Raw genomic sequence first — 20,940 nt, 5'->3', positions numbered from 1 at the left:
AAGCTAACATACAAGTTCAGAAGCTAAATGAATGTTGGCTTTTATTTCAAAGGGAATAGAGTATAAAAATAGGGAAGTCTTGCTAAAACTATACAAGGCACTAGTTAGAACACACCTAGAATACTATGAACAGTTTTGGTCCCCTTATCTAAGGGGAGATATATTGGCATTAGAGGCAGTCCAGAGAAGGTTCACTAGGTTGATCCCAGGTATGGAGGGATTTTCTTATGAGGAGAGGTTGAGTAGGTTGGGCCTGTACTCATTGGAGTTTAGAAGAATGAGAGGCGACCTTATTGAAACATATAAGGTTCTTAGGGGGCTTGACAGGGTAGATGCTGAGAGGTTGTTTCACCTTGTGGGGGAGCCTAGGACCCCAGGGCATAATCTCAGAGTAAGGGGGCACCCATTTAAGACAGAGATGAGGAGGAATTTCTTCTCTCAGAGGGTAGTCAATCTGTCGAATTCTTTACCGCACAGGGCTACAGAGGCTGGGTCATTAAGTATATTCAAGGCTGAGATAGACAGATTTTTAATCAGTAAGGGAATCAAGGGTTATGAGGAAAAGGCAGGAAAGTGGAGTTAAGGATCATCAGATCAGCCATGATCTCATTGTATGGTGGAGCAGACTCGATGGGCTGAATGGCCTGCTTCTGCCCCTACGTCTTATGGTCTTAAGGTCCAATGTCAATGGTGTCAAGGGGGTGAGCCCTGGCTGCTTGGACCCAGTGCCTTGCAGCTCGAGATCCATGACTCGGATGCGCCGTGCGAGGTGTTCCTCAGCTGGGGTTGGCCAGGCTGCAGGTAGAGAGGACTAATCAACGCTCTTCTGTCCTTTCAGGAGAAGACGAGCTATAACCAAGCAGAGGTTGAAGGGCGGAGGCCCATCCAACCTGCAGCTGCTCAGCAGGTTCATGTAGGACGTCCTAGAGCGTGAGAGCCGGCATGCTCCCCGTGTAACCGGGTGTGGAGAGGCAGGGGTGCCAGACGAAGGTAAGAGTGCAGTGCATAGAGGTGAGAGTTTCGGATTGTGCAACCTTTCTAGTGCAGTCTCCTTATTGATGGGAGCCTCAAACCTGGAGTTCCCATTGATCATTGGAAGATAGTGGCACCATGATGCAGACCTCCATTGTCTCACCAGGGTGCCTGGCATGCACAGTGACAGTGTGATGTCTTTAATTAATGCCATGTTCTTGTCCTCCCTTTTAGATTCACCAGCACGCACTCAGTCTCTGCACCCCAAAGGGCCACCCCTGACGCTGGAGGACCTCTGGGCTTCACTTGCACCTGTGTCACACCCGCTCTCTGAAGTAGGCACCGGTGCAGATACCAGCACCTCAGTGGGCATTAGATCAGCAGCTAGTATCTCAGTGCACATTGGTGAGGGCACTTCACACTCGCTTGAGATGCAGGCAGAGGCAGATCTTCCCAGGGCGCCTGCAGTCAGAGGACTGCAGGAGACCAGGATGATGCTCAGTAAAAGGCTGATGATGAGCCTCTGGAGTTGTCCATTTGGCAGCAGATGCTGGATGTCCAGCGGGATGTGTGGTAGGATCTGGAGGAGATCCATGAGAGTCTGCATGCCATAGTCTTTGTTATGGAGGAGTCCATGCGGAGCATGAGCACTGCGTTGTCGCTCATGGCCGAGCGCACTGTCTCCTCCATTGAGAGAGTGGCAACTCTCATGGAGAGGTAGCTCCAGGAACAGAATCAGGGGTTCCTGGGCTTGTGCTCGGACCTGCAAACCCTCACACAGGCACTATCCTCAGGTGGTAAGTGCCAATGTGGGAGATGGATGAGGCACCCAGTATCCCAGCTAAGGTGCCCGTCCATCAATGGTGAGCAGGGGGCGCCCAGCATGAGCTGCTTGTCATCTCTGCGGCTCCTCTCAGGGCGCTCTGGATGACAGCAGCAGCTCCTCCGCCCCTCTGCCAGTGACCGTTGCACCTGATGAGGCTGTGGCGACTGGGGAGATGCCAGCCGTAGCACTGGCCACTCCCTCCCAGGTGGGGCCAGCACAGGCTCCATTGGCCAGAGGCCGATTGCCAAGGTCATCAAGGCCAACAAGACAGCAGAGTGAGCAGGCTGTCTCCAATACTGGTGCCAGCGAGGTGGGGGGGTGCTACCAAGACATAGCACTCGCAAACACAAATTCAAGGCACCATAAGCACAAGAGGAACAGCTCACCGGTGATGTTCTGTTCATTTATGTTTGGTTTATATATCTGCTAGTGTGGACATCAGCACCAGTAATTATAATTCATAATGATTTTAATGTGATGACAACATTAAATTTGTTTTGGTTTTGATGGCCTGAGTATGCTTCACCTTTTTTCTTGCTGGTGCAGGGTACGCCAGTATCTAATGCTGGACATGAGTGGCTGCAGACTTTATTGCACAGGCACTGAGTGGACTTTGGGTGCAAATGAAAGGGTCATTTCAGACATCCAGGATGGAGGCAGCAGCCCTGGCATGAGGTGGAAGCAGATCTTTCATAGCCTAGCTGAAGGAGCGTTGGATCAAGGCGTGCCTGGTGTCCCTGCCTCCCTGGAGGATACAGAGGTCTGCCTTCATGCCCTCAGTGTTCTCTTCACCGGGCTCTTCTTCTGTCTCACTACTGGACTCATCATCTGTGGCCTGTGCAGCTGCGTCAAGATCCTCTTCCTCCAGTGGGTCCCCCCTTGCCAGTGCCAGATTGTGGAGAGCACAGCATGTGACCACGATCAGTGACACTCACTCTGGGGGTACTGTAGTGCTCCCCCTGAACGGTCCAGGCATCAGAAGCGCATCTTGAGAAGACCCACGGTTCTCTCTACCATCGCCCTTGCGGAGGTGTGACTCCTTTTGAAATGCTGCTCTGCCTCTGTTCTTGGGTAGCGGAGAGGCGTCATGAGCCACCTTTTCAACAGATAGCCCTTGTCACCCAGCAGCCATCCATCAAGCCAGGCTGAGAGGCCTCGGCACCGGGGCGTGTCTCAGAGTATAAGCATCATGGGAACTGCCAGGCTTGCACAGACTTGCAGAATCTGCATCCTGTGGTCACACACTATCTGCATGTTCATGGAGTGGAAACCCTTCCTGTTGTTGAAGGCACCGGGCTGACCCGCTGGCACCTTGATGGCCACATGTGTACAGTCTATTGCACCCTGGACACAGGGGAGCCCAGCAATCGCTGCAAAGCCTCTGGCTCGCTCAGCCTGGCTGGCCTCATCCATACGGTAAAGAATAAAGGTCAGTAACCGCCTGAACAGAGCTTCTGTCACCAGCTTGACACAACTATCGATAGCTGATTGGGAGACTCCACACAGATCCTCCACTGAGCCCTGGAAAGAGCCAGAGGCATAGAAATTGAGAGCCGCTGTGACCTTCAGAGCCACTGGCATGGGGTGTCCACCTACACAGTCAGAGCTGATCTCAGGTCCAATCACCTGACAAACGGAAGTCACTGTCTCCCTTGAGAGGCGGAGCCTCCTTCGGCATTGCACCTCGGACATACTGAGATAGCTGCATTGCCGTCTGTAAACCCTGGCAGTGGGATAGTGGCATCTTCTACGGCCCCTTCCGCCTTGGACTTCCTGCTGGCCCTGCACCCCTTGTGCCTGTGCCTCTCTTCCCACAGGTCCCTCCCCTGGAAGCTGCATTGGGACATGTGGCCTCCTCTCCCTTCTGCCCCTCTCTTCCTCCTTAGAGCAGGTGCCACCAGCGGAGACCAAATCCCCATTACCAGGGTAATTTAAGGCTGTCTGATACCTGGAAGGGTCTACACGGTCTGAATCCTCCCGGGGCTTTGGAGACACCAAGGATACCTGAAATGAAGCCTGGAAATGCTAAAGATGAAGCCCCAAACAGAGATGAAGCTGCTGGGTAAGTCACCAGCAGCAAACTATGTACCAAACTCCCCACCACTGACACTGGCAATGCTGCTCAACCCTTTTATCCTGCTCATGGATGAGGTTTTTGAAGCCTTTGAAGTTGTCGGATGGCTGCCTGCCCATTTTGCCCTTGCGACGAGCGTGAAATCACGCGGGCAACGGAAAATCAGCATCAATTGGCTTTTTAACGTCCTTACTTGGCCTCTTAATTAATGGCAGGTGCGGCTCCGGCTCACGCCCGCTGACCAAAATATCGTGCGAGTGCGCAATGACGTCAGGACGCTCGCCCAATGTCATCGCGTGCTCTTTTACACTCGAGCACCCGCAAGCAAGAAAAATTCTGCCCGTGCTGTTTTATTCAAGGAAAGAAGCTCACCTTTCTGACTGATTTGTGTTTTGTGTTCATTATGACAGGAGCTTTCCAATTGAATTTGGGCTTTTTGTTTTTTGATTTGAATAAAAGCCTTTTGGTGCCGTGAGAAACTGATTGACTCTATCTGACATCAAAGGGATTCGACGTACAAGTTGAAGACTTGAAGCACAAGACTAGTCTGACCAACACTACAAGAGAATCCTTAGAATATCTGCCAATCCATATGACTCCCTATGACCTTGACAATACTATCACTTATAATGGGATTAGCGTCAAATTTCCATAAAACTGCCTTTCATAATCATGATGATGGATTATAGATATCTGCTGTTACTGCATAATTCAATATAAATTCCTTTTAATGCAGGTTTCTATGTGAACCACAGCTTCTTTTCCTAAAAACTCTACAGCGCAACACAAAGGAATGAATAAGAATGAAACAGCTAATAATCTGCCAAAAAGTAACTACATTTTAATGAGTATGATTTACAAAATGTAAAGCTATTTTCTCAGTGCCTCTGAACTTCATCCTGGCTGCTTCTGCTCCTACATTTTCCATGACTGAATAATGGTGTCAGGCTTGGCTGGCACTGCTGTTTCCACATAGACATTTGAAGGGTTGGCAGATTCCTAGAACATTCCCTGCCAGTGTTAGATCATGGCCCAGGCTCAGTTGGCAGATTCATAGACACCTCAACAATTGCCAGGTTTGTGTCAAGTGGAAGGACGCTGTCTTCTACCAAAGTCTGTGTAGACCCTCAGGATAATATGGCAGAATTGACGGTCCCAGAAGCATGAATCTAACTCAGTGGTAAGTGTTGTATTGTTCCTTATTGATACATCAATAAAACCACACAACTTTGAATCTTGCTTGGGCCAAATTCTGTAGATGTACAAACCCAGTTCGGATAGCGCTGTGAAAATGTTAAGTGCCAGAATGGATGGTTGCCATGCAGACTGAATAGTTCTGGTAGAACAGTACAGCAAAGGAGGAGAACACTTGGCCCATCAAGTCTCTGCTGCCTCTTTCGAAGAGTAAATCAGTTTACCCCACTTCCTTGCTGTTTTGCCATTTCTCTGCAATATTTTCTTCATTGAATTCATATCCACCACCCTACCAGGCAGTTCATTCCAAATCCTAACCACTTGTTGAATTAAAAAAAGGTTCTATTTGAATGCAAGTTGTTGTTGTTATGCCCCAGAAAGAAAAGTGCAAAGTTGGCCCTCGGAACACCAAAGAGATCCCCCACAGCCTTAGCTTGGAACATTTTATACAGCTGCTTTGAACAGTTATAATGAGATGCACCTATAAAAAAGCATCCTAGAGCACACAATCACAACATTATTGAATATACGCAAGGCAGCGGAAAACAAACATAATGTTATTAAATCTACCACATCCACCTTAACAGGCAGGTCAGGGAGCATTGCTTTCTTCGCATTGCAATGAAGTGTGAGCACTTGAAATCCTGGAGTGGGGTTTGAACCCAAAACCTGACTCGGAAGAGCTGAACCAAGCTGACAAAGTTTACGATTAATGCCAGCTTAGAGCGAGCCCAGGCATTGACCACTTTCACAGCTCCAGCCAAACTGAAGCTCTTGAATCGTGCCTGCATAATGAACGAATGCTCTGCTGTTATAAAAATAAAAACAAAAAACTGCGGATGCTAGAAATCCAAAACAAAAACAGAAACAGAAATACCTGGAAAAACTCAGCAGGTCTGGCAGCATCGGCGGGGAAGAGCACAGTTGACGTTTCGAGTCCTCATGACCCTTCAACAGAACTAAGTAAAATTAGGAAAGGGATGAAATATAAGCTGGTTTAAGGGGGATGGGGGGGCATTGTTGGGACAAGCAGCCAGTGATAGGAGGAGATAACCAAAAGATGTCACAGACAAAAGAACAAAGAAGTGTTGAAGGTGGTGATATTATCTAAAGGAATGTGCTAATTAAGAGTATAAGACAGGACAGATAAGGATAATCATAAGAATGCTCTGCTGAAATGCTTCCAAATCAGGATATCCATTCCTCCCTTGTGTGATGCTTTAAACTGATTTATTTTCTGGTGAAATGAGAATGGCACCTTGGCCAGGTCATAGGGCGGCATTTTCCAGTCCTGTCAGTGGTGAGCATCGCCGCAGATGGGATGGGAAAATTTGGAGAGCGGCCTAAAGTCAAGACTTTTGGCTGCCCTCCATATTTTCCCATCCCGCCCACGATGATGCCCAATGCTGGTGGGACCAAAAAAACCCGTCCATAGCTTTAGGATGGTGTGCCTTCGATTATTAGCTTTCGCATTGCGTGATTGAAAAGAGCAAAGAACATTTCTGTAATGTCTTTCATGTCCTTGGAACATCTCACAGCACTTCAGCACCAGTGTCATGTTGTCCCTGCTGTTAGGGAAGCAAACGCAACAGCCAATAGGCAAACAGCCGGGTCTGAGAATCAGGAAAGGAATAAGTGACTAGCCTAGCCTGTCTTAGTGCTGAGGCTGAGGGATAAATAATGGCAAGAAACCAAGGCCAGGATTTCTCAGTCGGCTTGCGGGGGACGGGCCCGACATGCTGGTGCGTAAAATGATGCGCGATGACGTGGGGGGTGCATCCCGACATCATCACGCTGTCTCGCGATGTTTCGTTCAGCAGGCGCGCACCTCAGCCGATAACTGATAGGCCTATTAAGATCATTAATGTACTAATTAATGTCATTGTTTATGCTGCTCGTCCCACCTTAAGATTGGCCTTAAGAAAAGGCCAAGCGGCCTTCACGTATTTTAGGAAAGTGGGATGAGGTTTCCTAAAGCTTTTACGACTGAAATAAAAATTTTATATGAAAAATAAAAAACAAGTCTCACCTCATGTGACGCATAAGGGGACATGCCTCATTAAATTTTTAATTTCTGTAAAAATGTTTTTACAAACGCTTTATTTTTCTCCCTGAGGTAGCTCCGCGATTGAAGCGCTCTCTCGCGCGCATCTGCGAAAGAGCGCTGGCCCCGAGTCTCGCTCCTTCCCCCCCCCACCCGGACAGGTGGCGCCACTGCTCGTGTAAAATGGCGGCGCGGAGCCGATCATGGGTGGCGATCGGCTCCACGGCCGCCGCCCCCCCGCCCGCTCCCGCCGAGCCCGCATGACGCGGGAAAAATTCAGGCCTAAGTGAACTTATCACTTTTCTTTGAATGGTGCATTGCAGTGATTTATGTCAGGAGAATTCGGGAGGTGGGGCCTCAATTTAACTTCTCAAAACCAGTAATGGCTTCAGCCTTCTTTTCACCGCACTCCGAATTCTGTTCCTAAATCGATAAGCCTTGCCCACATGGTTTCACTTTCAAAATCCTACCTTTTTTTGACTGCTTCTATGGACATTTCTCCGAACTCGCCTCCTTACTTCTACTTCAGTCTCACCCCCAGCTTGCGAAATACCATGAGCGGCTTTTCTACTTTAAAGTATTTTATAAATGCTGATCATTCTTGTTGGAAGGAATGGTTGACAGGTCAATTAGCTTTGTCTCTCCTCGTGTGTCCTTGTGATTTTTCTTAGGATAACTTTTTGGCTCCATAAACTGGATCCCATCTAAATATATAAATGTGTATATATATATATATATATATATATATATATGTATATATATATATTTGTCATAGAACATATCTAAAGCCAAGAACGTCTTAGGCAAGTGTAAACGAACACTTTTTTCACCTTTTGGAAACCTGCCCTTTGAGATGCTTCTCATGCCACCCACTTGCCGGAAAAAAATGGACTTATTCCTATTTGTAACTATAAACATTATGGGCAGAATTTTGCCGTCAGCGAGCAGGGGGCAGGGCCCACTCGCCGACACGTGAAGTGACGCGGGATATTGTCGGGCGGAACCCCCGATGTCACCCCGCCCCATTTAAATTTTCAGGAAGGCGGGCCCGCAGCAAAATCAGCTGTGCGCCCGTCGACCTGTCAATGGCCAATTGAGGCCATCGGCAGGGTCATTTAAACAATTAAAGGGCCTGCCCGTCCAACCATAAGGTTGGCGGGCAGGCCAGGAGCCCCGGCGACAACTAGAAAAAACATGAAACCTCATCCGCTGGCAGGATGAGGTTTCATGCAGGGTTGCAAAAATTTTAATAAAGTTATTATGTACATTATGAACATGTCCCATCTCATGTGACATTGTCACATGAGGGGGGGACATGTTATGGAATTTTTTTTTTCCATTTTTAATATTTTTTAACGTGTCAGCATTCTCCCTGATGCTGCACTTAGCCTCAGGGAGATGTGCGCATGTGCGAAAGAGCGCACTCTCACTTTTGGGGAATCCCCCCCACCCGCACAGGGAGCGCATAGCGCTTCCCGCTGAACGTCACGCTGGGCTGGCCTTAATTTGCCCACCCATGTAAAATGGCGGTGGGGCCCACTTCTCCGGCGGGTATCAGCTCCCCGCCCGCCGGAGATTGGGTCAGGCCCGCCCGCCCGACAGGCAGAAAATTCTGCCCTATGAATTTAAGTGATCAACTAAATCTGTTTTAGTTTGAATGCTCTAATTTGAAAGCAGATGTTTAAGTTTGTAATCCAAATGCAAGTTTGAACAGAAACAAAATATTATGGGACAAACTTAAGTTAATTGGAATTAGTAAATATATTGCTTACTTAATAGAGTTGCTCAGGCATTTTTTTTTAGGTATCACAAGGGTATTCTTATGAAGGAACTGATACTGAAATGTGTTGTAACATTCAATTCCTCTGTTAATTTAGTAACTCAGGTGTCGTTTCAATCAGAACAATAATTAAAATGCTACCATTTTTAATATAGGAAAGTCACCTGGGTCCACTTGTCTTCATCAACTGCCTTGTGCTGAATCTGAAATGCAGCTTCACTGTGGTCAACCATTTCAAAGGGCATCTCCCATTGTCCAAGTAAACAATCATTTTGCTGTGCGTCTCGTTTCACTGTAATTATTTGAGGAGCTTTGAATTTTACTGTGAAAATATAAAACATTTCTTATTTAATGCATCCTTGTGCATCAACATAAACGTGTTGAAAATTATTTTTGTAACATTAAGGAGCGACTGTTAACCGAGTTACCAACGCCCATTATTCCAGCATTTTTTTTTCCAATGTTGAGGTGAAATTTGCCTCGAGTGGTAGTGTAAACTGGCAGCCCGGATTACACTTGGCCAATTTTCATTTCTGTTGACATCAATGAAGAAAGAAAATTGGTCAGGGTGTGAACTGAGTATTGCCCATTCTGTGTGACTACCAAGACCACTTTCACCCCTTTTGCACTCAATGCAAGGAGCAAGACCATTGTTGGGTAATGGAAAATATTTCCATTTTTGCAACTCGTATTCGGGTCAAGTGCTTTAATATCAGGCACCCAGAGTAAAGATGACAAGGAGCCTTAGGCTAAAGTTTCTATTTAAGACTTACACCAACTTTAATGTCAACAATGACAAAATTTGTGCGGTATGGGAAGCATAAATTGATATTGATGTATTCCACATTCTCCGGAAAAATGTATGCTGTTTATACCAAATTATGGAAATTGTTAATATTAAATGTAAATATTAATTGTTTAGATGAACTATATCGATTGCGAAATGAGTTCTAGTAATGTTACTCTGAATGTTTTTTCTCCATTGTCAGTTTTAACTTTGTTGCTAAGAAACGCAAATAATATTTTAAGAGTAATTTTCTGAATGCTTGCTCCTGGAGTGGGACCTGGTCAGATGGGGGAGCTTATTGGGAAATGCCAGCTTCACTTTCGGTCAATAAATTTAACAGATAGCATCTCTTGGGTTCACGCTCTCAATTTCCTAATACGTGGTTCCGGTGAACAGAATATCGTGAGAATTGCACTTGCTATTTTCCAATAAAAGCTCCACGCAGGACTATCATTGCATTCAGATAAACAGCCCGATGGTGTAAAACACAGGTTAGACACCCGGCAATGGATGAATTTTCCTCTGTGTGTTGATGCGGCAAAAATTGTAAATATGTTCATGAAGAAAGTGATTACAATTTTGCTGTACCTCATACAGAGAGCAAAACCTTCCTCCAGTGTACCTAATCCTTAGCTTCAAAACAGCACTGTGAGATTTCCAATTTGGTGGCCTTTTTAACCAAGTCTGCCACTTAAATATGAATGAGTGCTAAAAGCATAAGAGATAGGGGCAGGTGTAGGCCATTGGGCCTTTCAAACCTGCTCTGCCATTCATTAAGATTATGACTGATCTTCTACTTCAACACTATCTTTCTGCCCTATTCCCATTGACCCCTGATGCTAAATTATAAATGGCACCTTAATGCATTAACTTAAACATTTCTTGTTTAATGATGAGACAGACGCGACTTGCATTCTGCCAGCATATTAAAGTGCCAGATTTGAAAGAACAATGGATTCACACTAGACCAATCACACTAGTATCAATGAACGTTCACTCAGGTTCAAGTACCCTGTATACTATTTCTATTTTGTGCCATAGGTACTTTATTAGGATAATCAATCAGAATTGATCATTACTGCTTCGAGCACTGACTCAGACCAGACATTGTTCAATTTTATTACAACAGAAACTATTTAAGATCCCACCACAGTGGGGCCGGAAAACACCGGCCACCGTGCCTGTGAGAATAAATGCAGGTTTGCTGTTGGGCACTATTAAGCATGTGGCTGACAACAGTAGATTGCAAAGCCACAAAACAGAAAGCCACACTCCGCTTGGCCGACGTTGGCGTCGCTAGTTGAAAAATGTTAGCAGGAGCGAACTGGAGCTGTGTTTTCCCACCAAGGGAGCAGACAACTTCCTGTTTGCATTGATTTAGTTTTAACCAGCAGATTAGTGCAACAAGGGTTGCAATTTTCCAGCCCCTCACGCCAGCGGGGTCTTCCGGTCCCGCCGATGTGAGCGGATATTTCAATGGCTCGCCGGCCCTGCTGCGGGAGAGCTGGGAAAATTCCGGCCTAGCTTCTAGTTGGGTTTCCTGGGCCTTCACTTGCGTCCAGAGTGATCCCAAATCTACAGCAAATGATAAGGGAGGCCGCCTTGTCACTCGAGTGGCCCACTCCTGCTTGTATTTCTTCTGTTCTTATGTATTAAAACCAGCAGCCTAGCATATTATAGCATATGAAAGTAATTCTGTAATATAAAAGGAACTATTGATGGTGGAATAAAAGTTTTGCACCAAAGTCTTCGTTCTTTTGAAAATCTAATGTAGCTGTATGTTAAATTATATTCAACATTAACTTATTTTCAGAAAATTTGCAGAAGGTGGCTAGACCGAGATGGATTTACAATTCCAAATAGAGAATCAGCAGTTTTTTTTTTAGTTAATGCATTTTTTTTATCTGTAACCATTTTATCTGACACAGTCCAAAATATCTATTTTGTTCTTGCCATAAGTGAACAAAATCTCACACCATGGGACTCTCATTTTAACATCTGTTTCCAACATCTGATGAACCATATCTGTTGTTACCTATCAGCATGCCGTCAAGGCACATGTGACTGGATGTCTCTGTGCCAAGTCTATTCTTAGCAGTCACCCAGATGTCATGGTAAGAAGCCAAATTCAAAACAAGCACCAGGCACGAATTCTTGGTCCTACTTGTCGTACAATTCTTTGGGTCTAAATATCTGACACTGCAGTTTCCAATAGTTCTGAAATGGACAAGAAATATAAAACTTTAGAACAAAGTTGTCTGTAGAGACATATGCGTTAAGTATATACACACAAAACTCAACTGGACCAGCTACATAAATGCAAGGCTACTAGAGTAGGTCAGAGGGTGGGAATTTTGTGGTGAGCAGGTCACCTCCTGACTCCCTAAGTCACTTGCCAGACTGGGTGTAGCTCCACCAACACTCGAGAGGTTCAACACTATTCAGGGTAAAAAAAAAAAACCTCTCTTCAGCTCCGAAGAAGAGTCATACAGACTCGAAACGTTGACTCTTTTTCTTTCTCCACAGATGCTGCCAGACCTGCTGCGTTTTTCCAACATGTTTCTGTTTTTATTTCAGGATAAAATAAGTTTGCTTGCTCGCCACCCAACCGACTGGCTTAAACATTCATAAATTGGTGCACCGTGGCTGCTGTATGTGCAAGTTACAGGATGCACTGCAGCAACTCACCAAGGATTGTTCAGCATCGCCTCCAAAATCCACAACATGCACCATCTAGAGGGGCAAGGCCAGCAGGTTCATGGGAACACCACGAAATCCAAGTTCCGCTCTAAATTACACACCATCCTGGCTTGGACATGCGCTGCCAGACCTTCACTGTCACTGGGATCTGAGTCGCAGGGATCCGATTCACCAGTCTCACAGGGTTAGGGGATAAGCTTTATAGAATCAAGTCCTGAATTTTCTCAGAGCTTTCCCCACTTCTCGCTGGCACTGCCGCATGGCTGGAAATGTAACAGAAGCTGGGCCAAAGTTCCACCAAAGACAATGCAGTAAAGTGGGAGAAGCTGTGAAAACTCTCTCCCTAGGTAGCCTGTACTGTTAGTCTAATAGGTGCAAAAAATTTAAATCATCAAGGTTGTTTTTTGTTTAAGTCCAGTTGGAGTGAGTCAGCTTAAACTTGCAGCTAATCTTATGACACCTTTTTGGATCCCGTGGAGCCTCGTTGCATGCTTGTTGTAAGTGGCAGTCGAGTTGGTGTTATAGATAGAGTTGATCAGCAGACACCCGCTTCTCGGCAGAGTCTTGCATTTTCGTGCCCTTTTTGGCTGGGGTTCCAGCCCAACGTAGAGGACGGCATCATTTTGTGCTCCCCGTATGGCTTCTGAATCCCTTACTGCACTTTCCATGGCCGGTGCTATCTCTAGGGCCTTCTTAAAATCCAAATTTGTTTCGGACAGTAATCTCTTCTGAATCGTGTCCTCATTCGCACCGCACACTAAACGATCTCTGAACATGTCGTTTGAAGATGTACCAAACTCACAATGTTCTGTTAACTGTTTCAAACTTGCCACATAACAAGCATCTGTCTCCCCCGGGACTCTATTTCTTGAGTTAAATTTAAACCATTGCATCATTACCAAGGGCTGTGGCTGGTAATGACCCTTCACGAGGTCCACCAATTGGTCAAAATTTTTCGAATCAGGCATTGGGTGTGGTCAAACTTAGAATCAAGCTGCAGGCTTTATCCCCACGCATAGATAAGAGGATCGCTCGCCTCTTCTCTTCCCCCATAATGTTGTTCGCTTGGAGAAAGAATATGAGGCGTTCAATATAATGAGACCAATCGTCCGCGGCTGGATCGAAAGGATCAATTCTTCCAAATTGCATCATTCTGTGAGGGGATTGCTTTGACGATTTGAACGGAAATTCTACTTACAGTTACCATGCAAAGTACAGCCCAATGTCATTTCCCTTGATTTCTTCTGTTAACTCATTTTACTCTCAACACCAGTTTGTTGCACCTTTGCTTTATCCTCACTTTTTCTCTGCTTGATCCTTGCTTTTTCCTCGTCACCAGTTTGTTGCATCACGTGGATCCTCATTCCACGCTCACTGTAAGTGGTGGGGCAAGTTGGTACTATAGATAGACACTTCTTAGATGGAACACATTCTGTTTATTTACAAACGTACTCAGCTGCGACACTTGTGTGCTTTCACATCAAACCCTATGTCCACAGTACTGACTACGAACTACAGACTATTGATGACAGAGGTAGCCCAAGCAACTCCTCTATTGGTTACACAAGACCATGTGATCTTCCTTTATAACATCCTTCTTAAAGGTATACTACACATCACATAAAACCATAATTACCACACACCTTTCTTGAAAAGAATTCACGAAAAAGCTACTTGGCTCATTGGTGGTTCTCCTGACACACTCTAGCTTTCACTTTTTACTTCAGTTGCAATTTTTCTTATCTTTACCTTATTTAAGTCATTATAGTTTGTGCCCCTGACATTTCTTACCTTTTCTCTCCTAAGCTCCAAAAACTATCCTACATGCAATTCCTCCTATCTACATCTTCACTACGTTGAAATCAAGGTTTCTTGTCCAGTCTCCTCATCAAACCCATTGTTTCCTAGGATCTCAAAACTATGGAAGTTCTCAGCTCCTTCAGTGTTTCTTTACTCCTTCAACGTTTAGCTGCATAAAATGAAGATGGTGTAAGGTGGTGTTTGCAACTTGAGAAAATCAGGAAAGTTCAGGAGTGCACTGAACATCATACAATTGACAAAATGGAGTGACAAGAAAAGTTGCATGGCAAGAGAAAGGGTGTGAGGGAGAGAGAAAAAAGATAGAAAGAAAGAGAGAGCGAGAGATTGATAAATTGGAAGAGATGAGAGATGCATTCCCTATCAGATGAGGAGCTTTTTTTTGTGGAGGGCAAGGGAGATTGGTCTCATTATATTGAACGCCTCATATTCTTTCTCCAAGCGAACAACATTATGGGGGAAGAGAAGAGGCGAGCGATCCTCTTATCTATGCGTGGGGATAAAGCCTGCGGCTTGATTCTAAGTTTGACCACACCCAGTGCCTGATTTGAAAAATTTTGACCAATTCGTGGACTTTGTGAAGGGTCATTACCAGCCAAAGCCCTTGGTAATGATACAATGGTTTAAATTTAACTCAATAAATAGAGTGCTGGGGGAGACAGATGCTTGTTATGTGGCAAGTTTAGAACAGCGCTGCCGGGTTGGGGGCAGGAAGAGGGTGAGTGATGACGTTTCCACGGGCGCGGGTGAGCGCTGCAAGAAAGCTCCCTGAAGGCAGACAATTGTGCTGTTAATGGGCTTAATTGCCCTCTTAATTGTTGGCGGCCGCGCTTCCAACTTTTGTGCGCGCCCGCCGAGTGAAATATCATGCAAGTGCGCGATGATGTTGGGACACTCGCCTGACGTCTCCTCGAGCGATTTTACACTCGATCAGGTCAGGCGTGCGCCTGCCTGCGGGATGTAAAATTCTGCCCTCAGAATTTATGGCGAATCAAAAGGTTGATGAAGCAATAAAAGTGCTTGCTACAAGAGATGAACAAAGCATTTTGGAGGCAGCTTTAGTGATAGAGATGTGGGAAGTACCATTTGAGTCCTGAAAAATTGCGTAGCTATTGGTTAATGAGTAGTAGCTATTCTTGTGAAGTGAAACAATGTAAAATTGAATCATAATGAGCCTGTCAATTTTGTGCCCATTCCTCAGGGTAATATTGATAATCACTAAAGATCTAGTCAGGCATGTACGGCAACATGCTTCAAAATTTCTCTCTAAAGTTTCCTGACCTCTCTCAACTTCTGAGGCATCACTTTTTCAGTGATATAGGTTTATTGCACAGATTAAAATAACATTAGCTCCACTTCTTTGGGATAATCCATTTCCATGATGGACAGAAAACATTGTGCACCTATTCAATCAGAAACTAAACAGTCATTAAAGGAACACCTGCAGAAGTCTTATTCTAGACGATGGTTACAAGTGTTATTAAGGATTACAATACAGGTATTGCATTTGTGAAGGTTACTTGTCATGTTTGTTTTTATACCTATTATTCCATGTTTTTTTTGGTTGCACGGTAAGCTGAAGCACTCATCCAGGATTAAGGTGAAAACTACCAGCAAGAGAATTTGCAGACTAACAGCTACTGGGCCTAATTTCTCCTTCACGCCTGCTAAATCTGTAATGACACCTTTGAAATCTAAAATAACAAGTAATGTACAAAAACATTGTACCTTTGATGAATTCTTACCACAAGAAAACGCCCAGTAGAAATGTGGAAAGGTGTCATAAGCTGTATTGAGACATCATACTTTCCCTGAGACCCAAATTTGCATCCAGCTCAGACCAATGGGACGTCAAACTCCCCTTCTCTGCTGAAACTAAGAGTCGGTCCTAGGTCATGTAAGTTTTGGCAAGCTAAATGAAGCTTCTATCTGTGGATACGAATCTGCCGCACAAGTTGTTCATAATTAAGCAGTAATTAGCAATCTCACTTAAAGAGGCCATTAGGAGATCTGGTGTGGTCTATGAATACATGAAACAGAAATTCTGATCAATCACGTTCTCCAAGATTGCAGTTAAAATGTATTGTCGGGTCATGTTCTCTGTATTTTTGCTGGAGCTGCCCTGTGAGTGTTTGAGGATGACATGGCAGTGCCCAAAATGGAAAAGTGATTCAGCCTCAGAGTACAAAAATAAAAGTTAAAAAAAATAAATGGAACATATTAAAAACCATAAATTAAAAGGGGTAGCTGGTCAAATTCAGCCAATAAAAAAGCTATACTTGGAAAATTAATCTAATTTTCCCATTAATTGCCCTAATATGTTAGAAATAACAATGGAGAATGGTTGGTTCAGTTTTGGGTTTGATGGGTTTTGCTACATCTGACCCGCCATCCAGTTTTGAACGAGCAATGTTAAATTCTGAATCGGATTACTCACTCGGATATATGTAGCGTGAAGTTTGTTTCTAGATAAGTTTCAGGTCCAGGATCCCAATTACAAATGATGCTTTGCGACAAAAATGAAGTCCAGTAAGAGGTGCAGAATGAAAGGCGTGGCCTCTCTGGAGGAACTGGAAGACAAAGGAGATATCTGCTACTAATGTTGCACAAATGCGTACACCACATAGAATTGTTGCAGCCCTTCGGCCCACCGCGTCTGTGCCGCTGTCTGCAAGAACACTCCCCATCCCTTCCCCATCGCCCTACAAATCCTCTCTCTTCAGCTGATTTGCCAATTCTCTATTGAAAGCCACAATTGAATCTGCCTCTACCACACACTCGGGTGGTGCATTCTAGATCCTAACTGCTCACTGCACGAGAAGGTTCTTTTCTCATTGCCATTGGTCCTTTTGCCATTCACCTTAAAATTGATGTCTTCTGGCTCTTGACCCTTCCTTCAATGTCAGTTTTTTGCCTAACTACACGATTTTGAACACCTCTATCAAATCTCTTCTCAACATTCTCTTCTCTAATCTATCCACGTCACTGAAGTCCCTCATCCCTGGAACTATTCTTCTAAAGTTTTTCTGCACCCTCGCTAAAGTCTTCACATCCTTCCTAAAATACAGACCTGGGTATAATACCCCAGTTAAGGCTAAACCAGTGTTTTAAAGCAGTTCATTATAACCTCTTAGCTTTTGTAATCTATGTTTATGTACAGTCCTACTGATAAAGCCCAGGATCCCATATGCTTTTTGAACCATTTTCTTAACCTGTCCTTCCACCTTCAGCAATTTGTGCATATCCTATAATGTTTTCTTCATTTGTAATTTATCTTCTAACTTCCTCAGTCAATTGTACTGACCTCTTTTTTGCAAGCCGAGATTTTATGTGGTACCAGTGAGGATGCGCTCTTCCTATTCTTCCAGAATACTGTGGAAGTGACCAGTGATAGTGTTTTTTGAAACTTCTGACCACTCCTCCGATAACACTGCAACCCTTCCCCAGTTTCCCGGATTGGGGGGGCATTACAGATGCCTGGAGGGCTGCATAGAGTTCCCAGTGCCACGAGAGAGCTGTTAGCGCTTGGGCAAAAAAAAGTTCTAGGCCTACCACTGAAGGGGGCGGCCAGGCCGTTAAATGATCAGAAATGCCCGGGTGGAGCCACAGCTATTAAAGTCACCGGGGGTTCCCGAATTGGAGAAAGGGGAGCTGCTTCGAAGGCCTCTCCCTCCTCATGGGGGAAACTCAAGCTCCATTACTCCTGCCTCAAAGCGCCTGCTGGCAACCGCAGGATAAAGCGTGGCAGGATTTTCAGCCCCTGCCAGGCCTAGGAATGGTGGGTGTTAAAAATAGTGCCAGTGGCCAGCAGGCCGGCCCCCTGGTTCCAACCTGTCCCGGAACCACTTTTCTGCAAGTGGGATGGGAGGGCGGGCAGGGCTTCCTGGCTCTGAGCAGCAGGTAGCCAACTGAACACATTAATAAAGGCCTTCTGCGGCCTTTTGTCGTAGGCCGACTGGGATTTTCCAGTCCGTCTCCAAGTCCCCGCAGGCAGCGAGGGATGGTACAGCTGTCTGGGAGGTAGCAGGCTGGGGGGGCCAGCACACCACACAGGCTTAGAGAGACCCCAGCCTGCCTGGGATCGACAGCAACTGCAGGCCGACCTGTGCAGTGAGCCCCATTCCACAATGGTGGCCCAGCAGCAAAGGCTTTAAATTTGGAAATGTTGGAGAGAGAACATCTCCATTTTGGGCTGCCCTCTCTCTCTCTCTCTCTCTCACCTTAGCTGCCAAGGCATCCTGCTGATGCCTTCAAGCTGGCTCTCCCACAGGCAAACCCGCCTTCTAATCGTTAACTGGATGTTCCAGAGAAAAAGAACAGGCTGTTTCCTCACACATTGCGGACTTCTGACCCGATTTGAGACTGATGGCGGGGTCCTGAAGCGGAGAAAATCCTGCACATGGTGACACACGGGAATGGGGGTGGGGAGGGGGAAGTTGCCCAGGACCCAGGCAGAATGCCCTCACCAGAGAGTCTGCATAAGGAGCGGGAAGGTGAATCTAGCCTTTACCTTCCTCTGTCTCCCGACAATACTTATGCTGTGGCGCAGTTTCACAGTATATCACAAGATATACTGGGGGTGATTTTTATCCTTATCTTGACCCTGCGGCAACAGCTGCTTCTAGGGCTTATGAGATCGGGGCAGATCACTGGGGCACAGAGTAAGCAGGAGAATCAAAAGGAGAACTTAAGAACAGGAGCCCATTCAGCCTATTCCACCAATTAATTAGATCAGGGCTGGTCTGTACCTCAACTCCATTTACCCACAATTGCCCCATGTCCCTTGATACCCTTTCCTAACACAAATCTGTCAATCTCAGTCTTGGCCATTTCACTTGGCCGACCATCCACATCCATGGGGTTGGATGGGTGCGTGGTCACCACAAGAGGAAGCTGCCCCCTCTGTTATGCCCCTGCCGCTTGTCAGCCCCTGCCTAATGACCAATGATGTGTCACTGAGGGGACGGTGAAGCCACCCCATCACGGCTCGCTTGTTAGCTTTATCAGCAACAGGCACTCGGAGCCTCAGATCTCCGCTGGCTCAGTCATTCTTCCTGAGAGCAACTGGCCCTGAAGTTCACTGCAGCCATTTACACTGATGAAGTCAGGCTTTCCTGTTTGCTGCCAAAGCTTTGGAACTCCTGGGGAACTGCATTTGCCACCAGCGAAAATCTTGCAGACGATGAGACCGAAGTGCTGACGTGGGAGAGGGGTGGAGGGTGCTGGAGAAAATATCACCCCAGGATTTAAAGGTTCTTAAAGCGGCAGCAGCTTCTGACAGTCAGTGGTGAAGAGTCACCTTCTCCCTCACATTTTGTCAGGCTGCACAGCACTGCAATTTCCTTCCCAGGTGATTCCTGCGTTTTATTTTTAGGAAGATTTACACAAGGAAGGCATTGTATCTCCCAGTATAAAGAGGGATTTGTATTTATATAGCACAACATTGCATCTCTCAGTAATGTACCCAAGTGTTCCCCATCCAGTGAAGCACTGCGTCCATTTTGTAAAATTGCACAAAGCAAGATCCCACAAACAACATTCAGACAAATGACTAATTAGTCTATGTCTCCAGGTTGATGGTTAAGTGTAGGCCTTGACACCAGGGAAACTCTACATTCTTTGTCAGAACCATATATCAAATCTATTCTTTGTGACTAGAAATACTAAACCTTAGTGTGATGTATTTCATATTCAGGTAGGTGGCAGTAATTTCCTGCCTCTTGCAAGATGTCTTTGATTTAGCGAATTCAATATTGTTCTTAAAAAAAATGATTTTCGTTTTCAAGATAATTTTTCTGCATTAATGGACTGCTTGGCGAGATTTATTATTTTGTTATTGATAGGCTATATATATAAACGATGTTCACACATTGCATTCCATTATTTAACCAGCTGTGAAATATTGACGCAAATAATTTAGCTTTTACAGTGTAGGTTGGTAACTATCTAGGGTTGTAAATAGCATCCTGTTCACTCAAATCTTGGAAAACTTTTGTAATATTTTCTACATATTTTCTTTTAGATTAAAATGTTTAAATTTCTCCCCAATTATTTCAGTGTTTTGGTTCAAATTATGATAGGGACAGCGCTAGCAGAGAGCAGGTGCATAACACATCGGGTGAGATTTTAACACACTCAAAACCCATCCACTTGCACAGAGTTAAAATTAGGCCATGGTTTCAACTCTGCCGTTAGAGGAGGCGGAAAAGAAAACTACTTCGGATAGTTTGGATGGAATTTTCCCTTCCGGACACCAAGAGCGATGGTGGGCGGGTTTTGTGGCGCGTTCCCTGCTGTGAGGCGCGGCGGGAAATAGCACCTGATTTCATGTTTGGAAGCTCATTAATTATACATCGGCGAGAATCTCTCTCCGAATTACATGGTGGGCGGGCCCCGCCATTACCTAATGGGGTCGAAGGTCCGGGAGCCATATTTAAACGCCACCTGAACTCACACATTACTCTCAGCAGGCCAGCTGTGTGCAGGAAATGTCTTGAAATAGCTGCACCAAAGGAAAAAAAAAGCTGCTCCCAGGTTTAGCGATGACTCCCTTGAGGCCTTCGTCCATGGAGTCTGCCAGCACTGGGATGGCTCCAGGAAGCCCACCAGCCTCACCTCACCGGCCTGGGAGGCAGTTGCAAGGGAGGTCAGAGTGGCTGGCGTCCACCTGAGAAATGTCATCCAGTGCAGGAAGAGGTTGAGTGATCTCACCCACTCCGCCAGGGTAACTCCACCTTCAGCTCAC

At 45.5% G+C, this 20,940-nt stretch overlaps 1 protein-coding gene across 4 annotated transcripts in view; it reads right to left on the bottom strand.

Annotated features, from left to right (window-relative positions):
• Positions 1 to 20,940, bottom strand: part of LOC144688928 (interleukin-6 receptor subunit beta-like) — a 117,254-nt gene that overhangs the window by 31,021 nt on the left and 65,293 nt on the right. For all 4 annotated transcript variants that reach the window (XM_078555966.1, XM_078555967.1, XM_078555965.1 and 1 more), the window contains 3 exons: positions 16,633 to 16,765; positions 11,713 to 11,894; positions 9,055 to 9,212 (listed from right to left, as the gene is read on the bottom strand). In XM_078555966.1, the coding sequence (XP_078412092.1) occupies positions 9,055 to 9,212; positions 11,713 to 11,894; positions 16,633 to 16,765 (473 nt within the window). The remainder of the gene's footprint in view (positions 1 to 9,054; positions 9,213 to 11,712; positions 11,895 to 16,632; positions 16,766 to 20,940) is intronic.

The sequence above is a fragment of the Cetorhinus maximus genome, chromosome 13 (genome assembly GCF_964194155.1).
Source record: "Cetorhinus maximus chromosome 13, sCetMax3.hap1.1, whole genome shotgun sequence".
In the NCBI taxonomy this organism is placed as follows: Eukaryota; Metazoa; Chordata; class Chondrichthyes; order Lamniformes; family Cetorhinidae; genus Cetorhinus; species Cetorhinus maximus.
This window is presented reverse-complemented; position numbering and strand designations above follow the sequence as displayed.